General features: G+C 38.8%; 1 protein-coding gene across 3 annotated transcripts in view; it reads right to left on the minus strand.

Annotated features, from left to right (window-relative positions):
- Positions 1-540: 540 nt before the first annotated feature.
- The window catches only part of LOC126753304 (protein FAM107B), a 68,445-nt gene continuing 51,032 nt past the window's right edge, over positions 541-17,953 (minus strand). Inside the window, exons 1-3 of one of the 3 annotated variants that reach the window (XM_050464649.1) lie at positions 12,216-12,351; positions 3,640-4,033; positions 541-2,090 (exon numbers count right to left, since the gene is read on the minus strand). In XM_050464649.1, the coding sequence (XP_050320606.1) occupies positions 1,826-2,090; positions 3,640-4,033; positions 12,216-12,219 (663 nt within the window). In that variant the 5' untranslated portion in view covers positions 12,220-12,351 and the 3' untranslated portion in view covers positions 541-1,825. Of the gene's footprint in view, positions 2,091-3,639; positions 4,034-11,284; positions 11,396-12,215; positions 12,352-17,953 lie in introns of those variants that run through there. The other 2 variants (XM_050464648.1, XR_007666112.1) reach the window with 2 other exon arrangements.

Raw genomic sequence — 17,953 nt, forward strand, 5'->3', positions numbered from 1 at the left:
ATCGCATCCACCATATAGCCCTGACATAGCGCCAAGTGATTACCACCTGTTCCTGTCCATGGCAAACGCCCTTGTTGGAGTAAAGTTGAACTCAAAAGAAGCTTGTGAAAAGTGGCTGTCCGAGTTCTTCGCAAATAAGGAGGTGGACTTCTACGAGGGGGGTATTATAAAGTTGCCGTCTAGATGGAAACAGATTATCGAACGAAACGGCACATATTTGAACTAAATCCGGTCACTGCAACGATTTATATAGAGCATTGAATAAAGAGCAGAAAAGCAAACTTATATGGGAACTGAAACCTATGCGCAAAAAATTTTATTGTTGACCTGTGTAATCGATAGCTGTAACTTACCTCTCCGCTTTTTACTTTCAGTGATTGAAAAAAAACAATTACATTTTAACTTTTTACTACAATAGAATTTATTTAAAACTAATTTTATAAGTATTATCTACGTTTCATACAATTATTGATTTTATTTGTTTTTGTTTTTGTTTTTAAAGAACGATTTTATATATCCCTTTACACTCTATTTTCAACGTTTTTGTTTTAATGTATTTATTTAGTATATTTTACCTCCCTGTTTCGCTTGTCAGACCTTTCCATTGCATTTAACATTTACAGTTATTTTTTATCGTTTTACACCGTTATAATTTCACTTTTTGCTTTATACACTCGTAAGTTAAGTCAATATGAGTAATTATTACAATCGTTAAGGTAGTCTCTTTTAACAGTTTCTCGTTATTTAACTTATTTAATTTTTCTTTTATTTTTATGTTTATGTTTTTGTTTTTGTTTTTTATATTTAGTTAAAGGTTTAACACAGGGTCATGAGTTTTGTTGTTTCTTACAGAGTGGCGTTTTGTTAAAGGGTTCATACGTTAGAGTTCCACTACAAATACAATATAATACAGTACAATTATATGCTATTAATTAATATTACAAATACAGTTATGTTAAATGGGTTTTCATGTATAAAAATAATATCATTTCTTCATTTGAATTTCACCATACGTCATATAATTAGATACACTGATGATTGATAGCACATTTTGAGGGTCTGTGAAGTGGCAACGTAAGAGCTGGAGAAGAGATTCAAAGAAGCATGCACATACACAGGCAAAGAAGCTGTAATTTAGCGTCAATTACTGAAAAAAAACAACTAAAACAAAAAAAAGTGAAACCGTCACTATAAGTGATTAACGGTTTATGTGTGCCTAAAAGCCCGAAATTTGTCTCTAATTTGAAAAGAAAAGTGTTTTAGTTCTAAAAATGTTTCTTGAGGGTCCGCTGCCCCATCACTTTAACAATTAAAATTTATGGATTAGAAATGTTACATTTAAGCGCGACAAGAATAAAAACAAAATTAAGCTAATTTACAAATATTGATATGTGACACACACATACAATCAAACATAAACATGTCTGTGTATGCAGGTCGGTCATATCGAACAAATACCACTAAAGATTCTATTAAAGCGAATTAACGAATATTTTTAGCTAAAAAGTGTTGTTGTTTCAAAAAGTGATGTGCGATAACTCAAAATGTACGCAAAATAACAAAAGTTGCCCACAACATTTCGACTAAAGTCAAACTTCGACACAAATACTACACTGCAATTTTGCACGCCAAAAAGTAGACTTCCATAAACATAAAATGGGAAAACTTATTTGTAATGCAATCAAACTTATTAGGTTAAGCATAGAAGGGGGCGTTGAAGTTCTTATTTTGTGGTTGTTGTTGTTGAATGCGCGGGTGCTGTATTGTTGTTTGTATGTTTTTTTTTTGTTTTTGGTTTTCACTCCCTCCCTCCCATCGCCCCCATCTATTTTAGCTCGCTCGCCCGTTGCTGGCGCAGTTTCGCTCGCGCATTCAAGTATTCCGGATTCACATATTGCTTGTCCTCCTCGTCTTCGTCGCCCTCCTGGCGTTCGTGCTTTTGCGCACGCTCCATTATCACACGATTCAGTTCAGCTTTAAGGCCGGCGGTGGGTGAGAGATCCTCCTGTTGCTGTTGGCGTTGTTGCCGTTCGCGTTGCTTCTCGTAGGCGCGCTGCAGTTCGGATTTCTGATTTAGTACACTTTTGCCCCTATAAAGAATAGAGAGAGAGAGAGAAAGTAGAACAAAAGTTTTTTTAGAGTCAGATGAAAATATTTTATTATTTTGGTAATAAGCAAGTTAGGCTTGACTTTAATAGAAAGAGTTCAATAGGTATCGTTTAAGAAACGTGGCATAATCTTCTGGTTTTTGTTAGTGGTATGGTACAAATGACCTTTGGAAAGGACTAATAAGACACTATTAATTGATACGAGCAGCAAAATATTTTTCACAACATTACAATTTTCGAATCATATCGAAATGTAAAGTAAAAAAAAAACAGTTTTGTAAAGATCGTCGTCACTACTTTCCTTTTCCCTTCCCAATCCTTTCTCGACTATACTGTATTCGAATGAGAACACCTAGTGTTTCTATTTATCTATTTATTGGTAGTTTTTTTTTAGTCTTTACTATTGCCTTGACAATATTCCATGCCGATATCTCGTCAAATATCTCGTCAAATACAGAAGTCTTCCATAAAAGGGCTGGATCTTGATCAATTAGGCAATGGTGCGTTAAATGCCCCAAAACTAGGGAGAGGCTAGCCTTACTGAAGGAAAAGAAATCACTAGATCTCTTGCGATCGATCTTGGGCCAAAACCAATGGGGACCAGGACAGACAAAGCTTCCGCGCTGCCCAGCTATTCAGTAGTAGAACACAAGAGGAGACGGTAGCCCTGCTCTGATTCTACCGATAGCTAGGTTCTAGGGTTCTTTTTCTTGCTAGCTCAACAGCTTTACAGTTTTCTGCGATTCCGCTGAGGCCTGGCATCCATACCAGTCTTATCACACAAAAACACTTGATTCTTAGTTTAGGCACTCTTTGATCGGCCTTGAACACACTGTTAATGAGTTCAAGGCTAGTATCATCGCTCTGCTATCTGAGTGGATGGTCACTTCTCCGAAGGAGGCTGTACTCTGGAGCAGTAAGTATACTGATACTTTAATGGCTGCAACCTCGGTCTGGAAGATACTACAAAGTCAGGACGTCAGAAACTGGAGTTGATAGAGGGCTCCTGACAGTAGATCCCTTCCTCAACATTTTCCCCAAGCTTTGACCCATCCGGGAATAAGCTTACTTCTCCTCTCTTCCGACGGCTTCTTCCCAACCACTACTCCCTTACCAATTTATGGGTAGAAAAGGAGCCGCCAGAGTTCGGTTTAGCGACTCCATGATCCCAGTGATCCGGTATGAAGTCACAATGATTGAGGATTTCCGAGTGTTCAGACCCGTGTTTTTTAGGAATCCAGACTCTCTGAATCTGATGGAAACTTTCGCAGCCATACACCTTCCGGCGATGTCCACGGCTAATATGTGTAGGATGGCGTTAAATGCCAATGTAATAAGCTATGCCAAATTCCGAACAGACATCTCGTCAAATAAACTTAGGGACTGATTTGCGCATATACAGACAGACAGGGAATGACTAAATCGACCCAGCTCGCCATGCTGCTCATTTATGTACATATTTTAAAGTGTCTCTAACAAAATGTAAATACATACCATAGAAATGAATGGAAGTTATATAATTTAGACTCACATTTTAGTGTTGAATTTCAGCTCTCGATGCAGCTGCTGCCGTTCATTCGATTCCAAACAGGGATTTATCAGTTTTCTGGGCAGTATGAGTCCGTCCGCATCTTTTTGTACTCCCGGCGGTGGCGACGACATCATCATTGTTATTGTTGTTGTGGTGCGTTCGTTCGCTGCGAGTGCGCTGCTAATCGCCTGTCGTTTATTCTCAAACCACTCTGGCCCAGCGGTCGGTATGGATTCAGGTTCCCGTAGCTCGATCTTCTCCGAAGTCGACGAAGTTAACGATGACGATGCTGTTGTCAATATTATTGGTGAATCTTGTGAAGATGTTGCCGCAGATGTTGCTGTTGTTGAGCGTTTCTTCGGACTGTCGGTAATGGAAGCTGAAGAATCTGTGCCTGCAAGAAAGTACAGAAAAGCAAAGAGATTGTTAAAAATTAAGTTGTAAGTAAGAATTCTACTTGAAATTTGTTGTTGTTCAAAGAGCGACACAAAGCGGCGTTTATTTACAGCTTCGTACAATTTTGCTCAGCTGCTCTGGAATGCGCAGTGGTCAGTGAAATGTAATAAAAGCAACAAAAACTGAGCATCGCGGCCACTTTTTGCCAAACAAGTGGGCATATTACCGCGCTAAAAGGTCTACAATAGTGGCAGTGACCGCCGAGTAAGATCACAAGAAACAGTGCTAATCAATATTGGAGTCAATGATTTATGACAAAAGCGAAACGAGCGAGCGAAATGTAACAAAAGTAATTGACTTCTCTTCTCTTATTTTTTTGTATTTTAATTTTTACATTTCTTCAATATTTCTGCGCTTCTTTATATTTTCATTTTGTGTTTTTGTATTTGGTGTCGCTCTCGACACCATGGAACTTGGCTGAATGTCAATTGAAAGCACTTCCCGTACAATTGCCGGCAACAATAGCGATTTCTTAAAAGAGCGGACGTCCAACCGTTTGCTGAAGTGCCAGTAGTCTTGTATAGATTTTAGTTAAGTATACACAGAAAGGAAAATACAAATATTTTTTATTAATAACACTTAGTCGGATCGAATTTAATGCCGAGTGGTATGCAGACAAATCCTGTTAAAGAACCCATACCGTACATCTCCCAATTGATTGGGCTCAGTTTATAGAATTAACGAAATTTTATGTCAGGAGCTCTCTATGAACTATAGTTTCAGACTACCAGATCTCTGTAGCCTCTTTCAAACGGAGGTGGCTGCCGTCATTTTAGCAGTAGATGCACTGTTCCGTGGTGCAGCTTTCTTTAGGGAGGTGTGCATCCAATAGCAGAGAGACTAGACTTGCTGACTGTGCGCTCAAAACTAATCAAGGAATGCATGACCTTATTAGCAATAGCTTCAATATTTTTCCAAATTAGATTTGTAAATGTGGCCAGCGAAATCGTCGGAGCTATGTAAGGACACCCTTCATCCAATTTCATCCGATTGGAAGCGAGTAGATTTTCAGATGTCTTCTTGAGTTCTGGCGTTGGACCTTTCGACCATACTCAGTAAAAAAAATCAGGCTCAAAACAGCACTATAACCATTCTTCAGTGATTCGGAAACCTTTCAGACCAAATTTTTAGCAAATAGTTGTATCAAAATAGGTCATGTAAAAATTCCATAACAAGTAGAGCATCTAGAGCATATGTGATCTCATCAACTGCTCCGTGCATAGCTTTCTTTGAAATCATTAACAAACATATTAATTGGCCATTTAAAAAGTAACTACTTCAAACTTAAGATATCATTAGCTGGGTGAAGCAGATACATGTGGGGTCTTCTTCTAAGTAATCCTAATCATCCATACCCAGTAGCTGCAAGCTAAATGATTAAAATGCAGTCTTTCAGACCGAAATTGTAGGAATAACAGAAGATGCCACGTGGGCTGCTGCTTTAACCAGCAAGTCCATAAACCTTCTAGTAGACTGCCACGCGGTCAATAACTAGACTCTCAGTATATAACTCGTTTAATATCATTTATGTACACAGTCAGCTGGGAGCACAATTCTTCCAAGCTATTCCAGACCATTCAGCTCCTCCTAATGTTGTTTGAAACAATGGTCCCTAGCCATAACACCTCATGTATTGGAACATTACCAAACACAAAGTTACTTTGAGCTAGTGTTAATGGTGGACCGATAAAAGAGGTTCTAACTCTCGGCAAAAGGAAACTTATAGTCTTGACAGACGACAGCGTTAATCCGGATTAACTGCGCACTTAATCAGATCCAAATTTGTAGGTAACAGACGGCAGCTATGCGGGTTTGAAACCCTTTTAAACAGCTGATTTTAATTTTTTTCAGTCACAATAAATTAAAATTAAAATCAAAAATTTTGAGGATTAAATGGGTGTTATCTTCACTAACTCCTGAATTAATCCGAATTAATGCAATTAATGTGGGGTATGATGGGATGCTGGATCATTATTTTTACGAATGTCCAGCCTTCAGGCGACTGAGATGGGATATACTCTATATATAGTATATACTCTATAGATATAGATATATTAAGCGACACTGGGCATCAGGGGTGGAAAAAATGTGGTATCTTACCGAATCCGCTGAGTTGCTGGATAAGTCTTAATTTTGTGACCAACCGTCAGCACAATGGATCTAATGTAATGTACGCAGTGCTTTTCAAACAAGCAACCATAGGTTAGATTAGGTTAGGTTAGGTTAGATGGCTGATCAAAGATCGCACGTGGACTGCTAGCTGTAGTCCTTTGTGAAGTCATCGAAGAGAGGAACTCCTGGCAAAATAAAAATTCTTAAAGAAATCCAGAAAATCTCCATCAGTAGGGAAATAATAAGCTTTTTAGCAATTTTCGATCTTGCCGTTTCAAGCAGTTTCTTCTTTATAATCTTTATTTCGAAATTGCGTTCTCAACATACCATCGTTCTATATTAGCTTAAATAACAACAAAATCAACAACCAATTATGTGTTGGAAAGAAAGCTTACAAGGGCATTGAAAAACTAACCGCAAATTATAACCTGTTGTAGCGGAGAAAAAAAGAAAACCAAACCAGCGTTAAAACATAATTGAAACAAAAAGTAGACTACCGGAGCAACAAAGTACTTGTGGCTGTATACCGCATGCCATAGTGCAACAAATACCTTGCCACATTTGTCACAAACACAAAAGTCAAATATTCTTACGAGCGTATCGCGGATAGATTAAGGTTAATAGCAGACACGACAGAGACCATTGTAACAGCACACAAATGCAACGACGAGTCCAAAGAAAGTACGAACCAAGAACACTGGGCCGCATATTTGCCGCTGGGTGAATACTTAGGAAAATAACTTAATAGTTTTGCTGATGCTCAGCGCGCTGGCGGTTTCCATAATTGCCGCGACGCTATTAGAATGCAGCAAACGGCAGAAGGCACCTATAAGATGACATGCTTCTCAGCGATGATATACATCGCTACTACATACAAACATTGATAAGTACGTGCATATGTATGTAAGTGTGTGTTGTCATGGTCCGCGTAGCACTCTCTTTTTCAGACGCATCACACTGTGCCGCCATGTGCCACCTGACGACAGCGGAAGACACTACAAAAGCGACAACAGCAGCCAATACAACGGCATCAACCTCAAACAATTGTTACCGCTATTCTATTGCCATACATATTACAGCTATCAGCCGTCATATTAACCCATATTTTCACGCATCAAATTAATGCAGAACAAAAAAGAGTGCCGCTGTGGAGCTCTAAGCGCATAAAACACTGAAGTGGCCCACAAAGTCAGCGACAAAGGCGTCTAAAGTTTACTAAATTAGTTGGAATTTCACATACGCATAAGCCTTTCTCGCATTAGAGGCATCACGTTCTATTGTTCATTTGTTATTTCGCTGCTTTATTTTACCATTTCGAAAACATCGCGCCAACTGACACTGAAATGTTCGGGTTAACGAGCTACAAGTCGTCGTCGCTGGCTGAAATGTTAACTAGCTTGTGATGTGTGTGCAATAATGCTCAGCGCCTGCGGTCGTGTATGGGCGAAAATATGAACAGCGCTTACAGCTTGTTTACAAATTCGCTGGCCCCAAGTGTTCTTAGCTTTTGGGCTTTATGAGTTTGTTTTCGACATTTTTTTTTTTTTTAATTAATTATTATACCCTGAACACCTAGAAGGAAACATTGGAGACCCTATAAATTTTTATATGTATATAAAAGATCGGCTTGACAAGTTTCGTCAATCTAGACAGGGCTTTCTCTCCGTCTATTAACTTATCGGTCGGAATCTAGTCCTTGTAGGGAAACATTTTCATTAGACAAGATATCTTCACAAAATTTGACAGAGATTGTTATCGAAAGCCATAATCTAACATCTCCGAACAAATTTTACAGATTGGACCACTATAGCTTATAGCTGCCATACAAACTGACCGATAAAACTCAAGTCCCTGTATGGAAAACATTTTTATTTGACAAGGCATCTTCACGAATTCTGGCATATTAGAGAATAATAAGACAACGTTACAAAAATCAAACAAAATTTTTCAGATCGGACCACTATAACATATAGCGGCCATACAAACCGACCGAACAAAATGAAATCTCCGTGCACACGACAGTCTGGTCCACATAACCGGAACGAAGCGCGATTTTTATCCGGTCACGAACTGTCAACTCAGCAGATTTCTGCCGCTACAACAACAATAACCGAACAAAAGTTATTTCTTGTATAGCAACTATGTTCTTTGTGAAAGGTATTATATATGCGCTGCAGCCGAAGTTCACGTTTTTTCTGATTTTATTTTTATTTTTGGAGAAATTTCGCAAACAAAACGCTTAGCGTCTTCAGTGTTTACGCGCTTAATTGACGTTTCTCTGCAACCTGTTTTTGGAGTTCCACTTTGGGCTTCTTTTATTCAGTGTTCGTAGTCATTCAGCGCCGTGACCTATTGAGCAATCAGCAGCCTTGAATGTTTACATTAACAATAAACAACACCAAAGAACTTTTATTAATGACTTGCGAGTTCGGCGATTACCACTTATGCTACGAAGAAACCTACTCATACATATACATATGTATAGTTGTAAATCCACTTAGTTGTGTCGAACTGTTGATTTCATGTTTGATAATTCTGCAACGACACGGCTTGTGTGGCACCTAAAAAGGGGTTAATTGCCCTCCGGTGATACAACAGGGCATGATATGGGCATGAGTATGGCACTTTAAGTTTTTTGAAGCGAAAAGCTGATCATGCTACTTGATATTAGTTAGCTTATTTGGTTAGCAATTTTAGCAATTGAAAGTCAGTTTTCGCTGTTCACGGTAAAATTACTCTGATTCGAATTTTCTCTTCATAAAGATGTTTTAATAACCACTGAACTGATAATAACAAGAAAAACAATAATATATTTTTTATGTACCTTGTTAGCGAATTTGTCAAAAGTTGTTTGGTTATTCCTTTCAAATCTTCCTATGTAGTATATACTGTGTACCGACGCTTTTCTTAATTATTCCTTACTTTATTTAATCGCCTGATCTCTCACCAACATGCACACCCCAATATTTTTTTTGTTTACTTCTTGACCGTTTTCTTCCGCTACTATATAGCATAAATATTACAATATGATAACCATTTTCTTTCTGCAATTTTACACAAAAATCTCAAATATGTAGATATAGGCTACAAAACAGAGATCAACTGGTGTCTTCGGGATTATTTCAGTCATCTAACCAAAAATCATAAGTCATGAACAAAATTATTGAAATCGTCTCCCTGTGAAGGAGAACACTTGAAATGTTAACAAAATAATACTGTAAGCAAAAAATAGAAGGAGTTTTTAACTTGAATTTCGCGTGACGCGATAACCCATTCATCGACATATCTGTGCCAATGTCACATCAAAATAATTATAAGTAGTTAGTAGACACTTGTCTCTCTGAAGTATATAAAGTGCATTTTTTCGATGAGTGAAATTATTGAAGAAAGAAGTTCCATTAAATTTTGTGTGCGGAATCAAATTTATGGTGCCGAAACGTTCAGTCTTTGATGATAATTATCGCCAGCAAGTATTTTTGATTGATACAAATTACTCAAAGGTCATCAACATCAACTGACGATCAACATGTCACTAAATAAATCAACTGATGATTGGGAATCGAAGATTAACTTTAGAGATCTTCCCGGCATCGTTGGATTATCGAAAGGAATAGTGAAAACCATTTTTAAACATCATTAAAACCCCAAATAAGTGAAAGCACGGCTAAGTCTAAAATCACTAAATTTTTTCGAAAAAGCGTCACATTAACGTCGTAAAACAATGCTTTCCGACTTCCAGGATATCATAAAATCTAGTATTTCTGGCGATGAGTCTTGGGTCAATGCTTCCGAGCCCGAAGCAGACGATCATTCGGCCGTAAATTTGAGCCGAAGCCGAAAAAATCACGTCAACGCAGGTCAGGATTATGTTGACAGTTTTCATCGATTATATGATGCACTCCGAATTCTTAAAGACCTGCCTCGTTCTGGACATGCTTAATCGTGCGAATGCCGATCCCACATTCATGGGTAGCATTATAATTGCCAACATGGAGTTATGAGTTTAACATGCAAACAAGACAACAATCATCGGACTGGAGGGAAAAAACGAGCCGAAACCAAAAAACACACTAAGGCCGCTCAAAAATCGAGGTGATGCTGTTTGTTTTTTTCGATATTCAAATTTGTGGAAGATTTAAAGCCAAAACGCAATGAATATCATCGATCAAGCACCGTATGTACCAGTGCGATTTTTTCTTGTTCCCCAAACTGAAATTGTCGTTCCGTGGAACCGGTTTCCAGTCGATCGAGGAGATAAAACAAAATTCGCTGAAGGACCTGAAAGCCATCCCAAAAAGTGCTTATGAGAAGGGTTTCGAGGACTGGAAAAATCGTTGGCATTATTGTATTACATTTGGTGGGGATTACTTTGAAGGCGACAAAATAAATATTGATGAATAGTTAATTATTTTGCGCTTTATTTACAATTTCCGGGTACTTTTTGGTATAATGTATCAGTTCATCATGCTGTTCATTTATATATATATGTACATATGTATGTGTTTGCTTTTTCTTCAAGTTGTTGCAAACTGCGCGCAAACCTAACCTAAGCTGCATCAAATATAAAATAACAGTAGTTGTATGAATATTTTAAAAATTAACCGTTATCAAAGTTTCCACATGCAACAAACACTAAACGGTTTAACCACACATCTCAAACATACACTGCCTCACTCATGAACAATAACACTGTGTTATGAAATAAGTACTGTTGTTTTATGTAATTTTTTTTCCTGCCTTAAGCAAATCGATTAATTAAATGACGCTGCAAATCGCATGGCTTTTAAGTAATTAACACTTTTTGGGGAAATTCGAAAGCTATTTAAAAACTCCGCTCATTTGGTTGTGACCGCGCCGCAGTCGACCACAATTTTTGGCTAATTTCAGTGGCTTTGAAGCCGGAGGCGTTGATTGAGTTACAAAATGAGTGAAATACAAAAACAAATAGTGAAATTCGTTTTGTAACCAACAAAACAATGATAAGCAAAAATGTGGCCGAACACATGTCAAATATAATTAAGCGACAACAGCAACAACAGCGGTGGTTACGAAAAGCACGCAAATCGGTTGCACTCACTTTCGAAAACTCGCATGCGGCTCATTATGCCGGACGAGATGTGCGTGCGACTCATTTTAATAAGCCTGGCTGAATTACTTTTCAATTTTTCAATTTATTTTCGGCGTTAGTGTTTACTTTTTGCGTATTTTTATGATTATTTTTAACGTCTGTAGTTATGGCTTAAACGCCGTGTAGACGCTGGACGCGGCCACTGTTGGCTGCAATGCTAAGTGGCAAGTTGTTCAAGCGTGTCGCGGCTGCTGTTATAAAATCACACGGTTACGTTTCAATTTCGGAGCCACAAAAATGTGATTAGCACGTTCAATTACACTAATAATAACAACTAATGCGTTGCACGTTTAAGCTTTGGCCACGCAAAATGCCGTTGCCTGACTGGTCGCGCCGCGTGCTTGTGTCGCGGCTCATTGAATTGCCCGTTGTGCGGCCGTTGCCAATCGATTTTGCTAACTGAATTAAGCAACGGGTTTAATTGAATTTGAATGACTGTGTGATATTTTGCTTTGTTTTTTGCACTTTTTTATTGAAATAATTTATTTTTTATTTTATTTTGCTTTAATGAAGTTGTTGCCGCGCGCAAAACACGAGTTAAATATTTAAATACTGTCGGCGTGTGCGATTAATCAATGCGATTGCCTATTTTGTTGCCCACTGCCGCAGCTTTGCCTGCAACTTGGCCACTGCAATCGCCATTCTCGGCGCTTCTGCGCTGATTCCCCAACAGATACGGCAACGATCCGCCGCGGCGGCAGCAAGCAAGCTTCCTTTAGCAGTTTGGCGCTGCTTTGTTACGTGTGCAGCGTCGTTGCCCCCACTTGTCATTGTCACAAGCCGCCTGACACTTTGTTGTTCCAATTGTTACACTATCCGCTTTACACTTAACATTCATTCCATTTTTATTTTATTCTGTTCTATTCTATTTAAGCCTTACACATGCGCCTCTATTTGCCCGCATTCGTTTGCTGCTTTGTGTTGCACGGGCTTTCCGTTGTTTTCACTTTCCACACGCTGCTGTGTCCGTCCGCTGGCAGCTGTCCGTCTGACACCGAGCACGCCAAAGTCACACTTAAACACGGCCGAGAGGCGCCACATGTTGCCGCCACTACCAGAGTCGTAAGCCAAGAGTCGAGGCGCACGAATACTGCCCGAATGCCCCGCGCTGCATGCAGTTGCAGCAATTGTTGCGAGTCGTGTGGCGCTGCGCTGCGCCGCATTATCGTCAAGGTGGGCGCAAAAATCGATACTTAAATGACGGCAGCCTCATGCCTTGCTATTTCTATTTCGAGCAAGCACACTTCACAGCGACGCACAGTGGTGCGAGTGCTTGTAAATGATGGTCAAATGACAGCTCTTAGTAAACTTCTTCTTTCCTGGCGTAGACACCGCTTACGCGGTTATAGCCGAGTTAACATCTGCGCGCCAGTCGTTTCTTATTTTTGCAATGTGGCGTCATTTGGAGATTCCAAGCGAAGCCAGGTCCTTCTCCACCTGGTCTTTCCAAAGGAGTGGAGGTCTTCCTCTTTCCTGTATTTTCGTCCATTCGGACGACATGACCTAGCCAGCCTAGTCCCTGGCTTTTAATTCGCTGAACTATGTCAATGCGTCATATATCTCATATCCATCGAATGGCCAACGCGCAAAGGACCATAAATCCTCCGCAGAACCTTTCTCCAGGTGACTCGTAACGCCGAGTTGTCAAATGTTGTCATCGTCCAAGCCTCTGCAGCATAAGACTTTCCTTCTCAATCGCCTACCTGTTACCAAGAGTTATTCTGCGTTAGATTTGAGGCTGACATTGCTGTCTTAGCAAACTAGTGGAAGTTTTCGTAAGCTAATTCATAGAAGGTATAAAAAATAGCGAACGTATTTAGTTCTTCTCATGACGCTGATTTTGGAACTCCAGAGGTTGCTATGAAATAAAATTCTACCACTTCGTCGGCTGCTTTTATAGTCAAGAATTAGCAAAAAATATAACGAGTTTGTTTTAGAATGTGGTTTTCCACGAGGCAATACTTTTTTCGTAGTTTGTATTTTTGATAGCTGTTCATTGATTTATACTCAGTTTGGTTTGCCATTTCATAATGAGCAGACCCACTTCGGAACAATGTTTGAAAGTTATGCCGCGCGCTGCGTCCAATATTCGGTCGACATAATCGCCCAGCGGAAATGGTAATTCGAGCAACCACGGACCGGTTTCGCACCAAGGTTACTTTGGTGGAAAATGCGCATTCTCAGAGATGCCGTTCAGTGTTCGCCGAAAACGCCATTGCTGACGTGGAGCAGAGTATCGAAAAAGACCCGAGTCAGTCCATCCGCCATCGCGCGTAGCAATCGGAGCAGTGACCCACCACTTTATGGAAGGTTTTGCAAAAGGACCATACTTCTTCAAAAAATGAAGACGCTGAAAATGTTACGAGTCAATGGGGATGGCTATGGAACCCTGATTAATGACTTTCTCGTGGAGGATGTTGATGTGGACCACCTATAGTTGTAACGAGATGGTGTTAAATACGATACCTCCAACGAATTAATCAATTTATTGAATAAAACTTTCGATAAGTACATTATCTCGCATTTTGGCCATGTTGTGTGACCTTAAAAATCGTACGCAGATAAGCCCGAGACTATTAGGAAGAGAGAATGTGGGCGTTACTGTTGACATACGGGTTCAGTTGCTGTAAAAAGTAGTCGAAAATTGAAGATCTCGACTGGACTTTACTCGAGTAAGCTGCGACGAATTATGCGTTCTGAAATAAGTGTTAAAGTACCAGATGTCAGCTGGGATCTGATACTCGGAGCATGCCGCCATTAGATCAGTCTCGGATTAGGCTGTGATATTATCTAGTAAACTCCCTGATACTTTTTGTTATTGTTGTAGCTTATAATTTACGACTCATGTCAAAAAAAATTTACCCTTTATTAAAAATAGTCGACTGTCTACCAAAAATATAATGCTAAGATAACTCTTACATACTAAATATAGTTGAAGGTTCCGTTTTTATACTCTCGCAACAAAGTTGCTAAGGAGAGTATAATAGTTTTGTTCACATAACGGTTGTTTGTAAGTCCTAAAACTAAAAGAGTCAGATATAGGGTTATATATACCAAAGTGATCAGGGTGACGAGTAGAGTTGAAATCCGGATGTCTGTCTGTCCGTCCGTCCGTCCGTGCAAGCTGTAACTTGAGTAAAAATTGAGATATCATCATGAAACTTCTTACAAGTATTTCCTGACTTCATAAGAAGATTAGGTTCGAATATGGGCAAAATCGGCCCACTGCCACGCCCACAAAATGGCGAGAACCGAAAACCTATAAAGTGTCATAACTAAGCCATAAATGAAGATATTAAAGTGAAATTTGCCACAAAGGATCGCATTAGGGAGGGGCATACTTGGACGTAATTTTTTTTTGGAAAAGTGGGCGTGGCCCCGCCCCTACTAAGATTTTTGTACATATCTCGGAAACTACTATAGCTATGTCAACCAAACTCTATGGAGTCGTTTCCTTCAGGCATTTCCATATACAGTTCAAAAATGGAAGAAATCGGATAACAACCACGCCCACATCCCATACAAAGGTTATGTTGAAAATCACTAAAAGTGCGTTAACCGACTAACAAAAAACGTCAGAAACACTAAATTTTACGGAAGAAATGGCAGAAGGAAGCGGCACCCAGGCTTTTTTTAAAAATTGAAAATGGGCGTGGCCTCGCCAACTTATGGACCAAAAACCATATCTCAGGAACTACTCAACCGATTTCAATGAAATTCGGTATATAATATTTTCTTAACACCCTGATGACATGTACAAAATATGGGTGAAATCGGTTCACAACAACGCCTTCTTCCAATATAACGCTATTTTGAATTCCATCTGATGCCTTCTCTGTATAATATATGTATACATTAGGAACCAATGATGATAGCGGAATAAAACTTTACACAAATACGGTATTTGAAAAATATGTAAATGACGGATAACGAAATTTTGATTATCACTTTATCATGCGAGAGTATAAAATGTTCGGTGACACCCGAACTTAGCCCTTCCTTACTTGTTGATATTGTTTTAGGTAGAACGATTTCAAGAAGCACCGCCGCCTATCGAAGCTTTCTTGGAGAAGATGATTTCGGAGGTGGGTACAGTAACCGCCATTTTATAATAAAATCCCAATATAAAAATCCTTGCAGCCGCACATTTAATAAAGTTTAAGGAGAAGAAATACGATACCTTCTTTACGAATAAAATAAATGCCGAAAGTTAGACCCTTTCTCAAATCTAAAACAACCCCTTTTTCGAACGATATCTTGTCGAACAAAGTTGCCGCCTTGAATTTTCGAAAATCGATAAATATTTTTAGGCTTAACAAGGCACACGCAAGTTTGTCCCACTGTGCAGTTACTGATAATAAATTTGCACTATATTTAGCAACAGTTGTGCAGCACTGGGGTGGAAAATGCAGCGACACACACACACACACACACACGTGCGTACGTTTGGCTGTGTGTGTATCGGAACTATGCTTTGAATTGTTTGGCCTAGTTTTAGGCACTGCATTTTCGAAATGCAACAACACCGCACACGAGTGCTCGGAGTCATTTTCAGCCTTTACACATAATCGGTTAATCCTGCCAAGGTATTAAAAGTGAGAGTGTAATGGTGCATTTAAAGCCGGGCGAGTTGGCAAAGGCGGTGGAAACGGTTCGGTGCTCGTTCGGAGAGTGGTGCAGCAGCGGGTAATTTGAGTGTGGCACGAGTATTTTCGGCATATTCATGTCAATAACTGCAGTAGTGTTTATAAATACATTTTCCTTAGTCAGCAGGCATAATTCGTATACAATAAAAATAGGTTGGCAGCTTAAAAGTGCTACCAGTGCGCACAAGTAAATACTAGAGTCGAATTATCTGCTTGAACTACTAATGAAGGTAAATATTCTCCATTTATGTTTAAGTATTTGCCAAAAAAATTGAATAATACGGCTTTTTGTGGAAATGAGGAGATGTATTTATATAAAACAAGAAAACACTTTAGCTTTAGTTTTCATACGAGACTTTGATCGGGCTCGGACGGTTCGTATGTCAGCTGTATGCTTTAGTAGTACGTGCTGCTTGATTTATTCGAGGTTGTAGCGATGTTGTGGTTAATAATTCATACTAAAACAAGAAAAAACGTTAACTTCAGCTGCACCGAAGCTGATATACCCTTCGCAGGTGCATTTCTTTTAGTAACTATGTGTTCAATTTATATGGAAGCTATATGCCATACTAATCCGATCTGAACAATTTTTTCGGAGATTATATTATTACCTTAAGCAGTAATCCATGTCAAATTTCGTGAAGATACCACGTCAAATGCGAGAGTTTTCCATACAAGCCCTTGATTCCGATCGTTCGGTTTGTATGGCAGCTATATGCTATAATGAGCCGATCTGAACAATTTCTTCGGAGATTACATTGTTCCTTGAGAATATAATCTGTATCAAATTTCGCGAATTTATCTTGTCAAATGCAAAAGTTTTCCATACAAGAACTTTTTTCCGATCATTCAGTTTGTATGGCAGCTATATGCTATAGTTAACCGATCTAAACAATTTCTTCGGAGATTACATTGTTCCTTAAGAAAATAATCTGTATCAAATTTCGCGAATTTATCTTGTCAAATGCAAAAGTTTTCCATACGAGAACTTTTCTCCGATCGTTCAGTTTGTATGGCAGCTATATTCTATAGTAGTCCGATCTGAACAATTTTTTGTGCACTTATGCTGTTGCTTTGGACAACAACATACGCCAAATGTCGTGAAGATATCTCAGCAAATATAAAAGTTTTCTATAAAAACACTGTATTTTGATTGATCAGTTTGTATGTCAGCTATATACAATAGTGGTCAGATGTGAGCAGTTTTTTTTAGAAATAATGACGTGTACAATATTTCAGTTCTATATCTTAAAATATGGGTTATTCGCTTATATACAGAAGGTCATAACTGAACTACACAGGGATTCTTGTTGATTATTTACATACAAGTATATATTAGGGTGTTTTTTTTTTTGAACTATTAATTTTTTTCAGTCCCGTCACGAAATTTCCTTGGAAATACCCGAAAAAAGAATTCCCTAAAAATGTTAGCCCTTAATATTTACATAAGAACTGGACCAAGGCCTGTAAACATTTCCCATGGAAAATGCACTACAATCGTGAGTTTTTATCTTTAAACTCCTACAAATCAGAGGTATTTTATGGCACCGCTTTGACTTTAGACGCATATTTCTCAGAATTGTTCACTCTACAAAAGTGCTCAGTGCAACAAAGTCGTAACTCACACCGGCGAGGTAGTACGGGGCTCTAAACCTGATTTTTCCAAGAATTTCGCAGCTTTCGGAGCTACTCAAATTTAGTAAATAAATAAATTTAGATTGTGAGATCTTTGCTTTTTTACCACAGAGGTGGCCAAAGAGAATTCTGTTCGAAACAAAGTTACTGAAACATAAGAAATAGTTTGTCTTTGAGTGGCACGATCTTCTCTTTTATAGGGTTCTCTGGCAACTAAACTCAACCAAGCTATATATTTTTCTATTATTTTAAAATGTTCAATACCATTTCAAGTAAAATTGCCAAGAATACTGGTATGTTCTCAGAAAGTATGCCAACATTTCTATTATTTCGACTC

The sequence above is a fragment of the Bactrocera neohumeralis genome, chromosome 3, assembly GCF_024586455.1.
Source record: "Bactrocera neohumeralis isolate Rockhampton chromosome 3, APGP_CSIRO_Bneo_wtdbg2-racon-allhic-juicebox.fasta_v2, whole genome shotgun sequence".
Lineage (NCBI taxonomy): Eukaryota > Metazoa > Arthropoda > Insecta > Diptera > Tephritidae > Bactrocera > Bactrocera neohumeralis.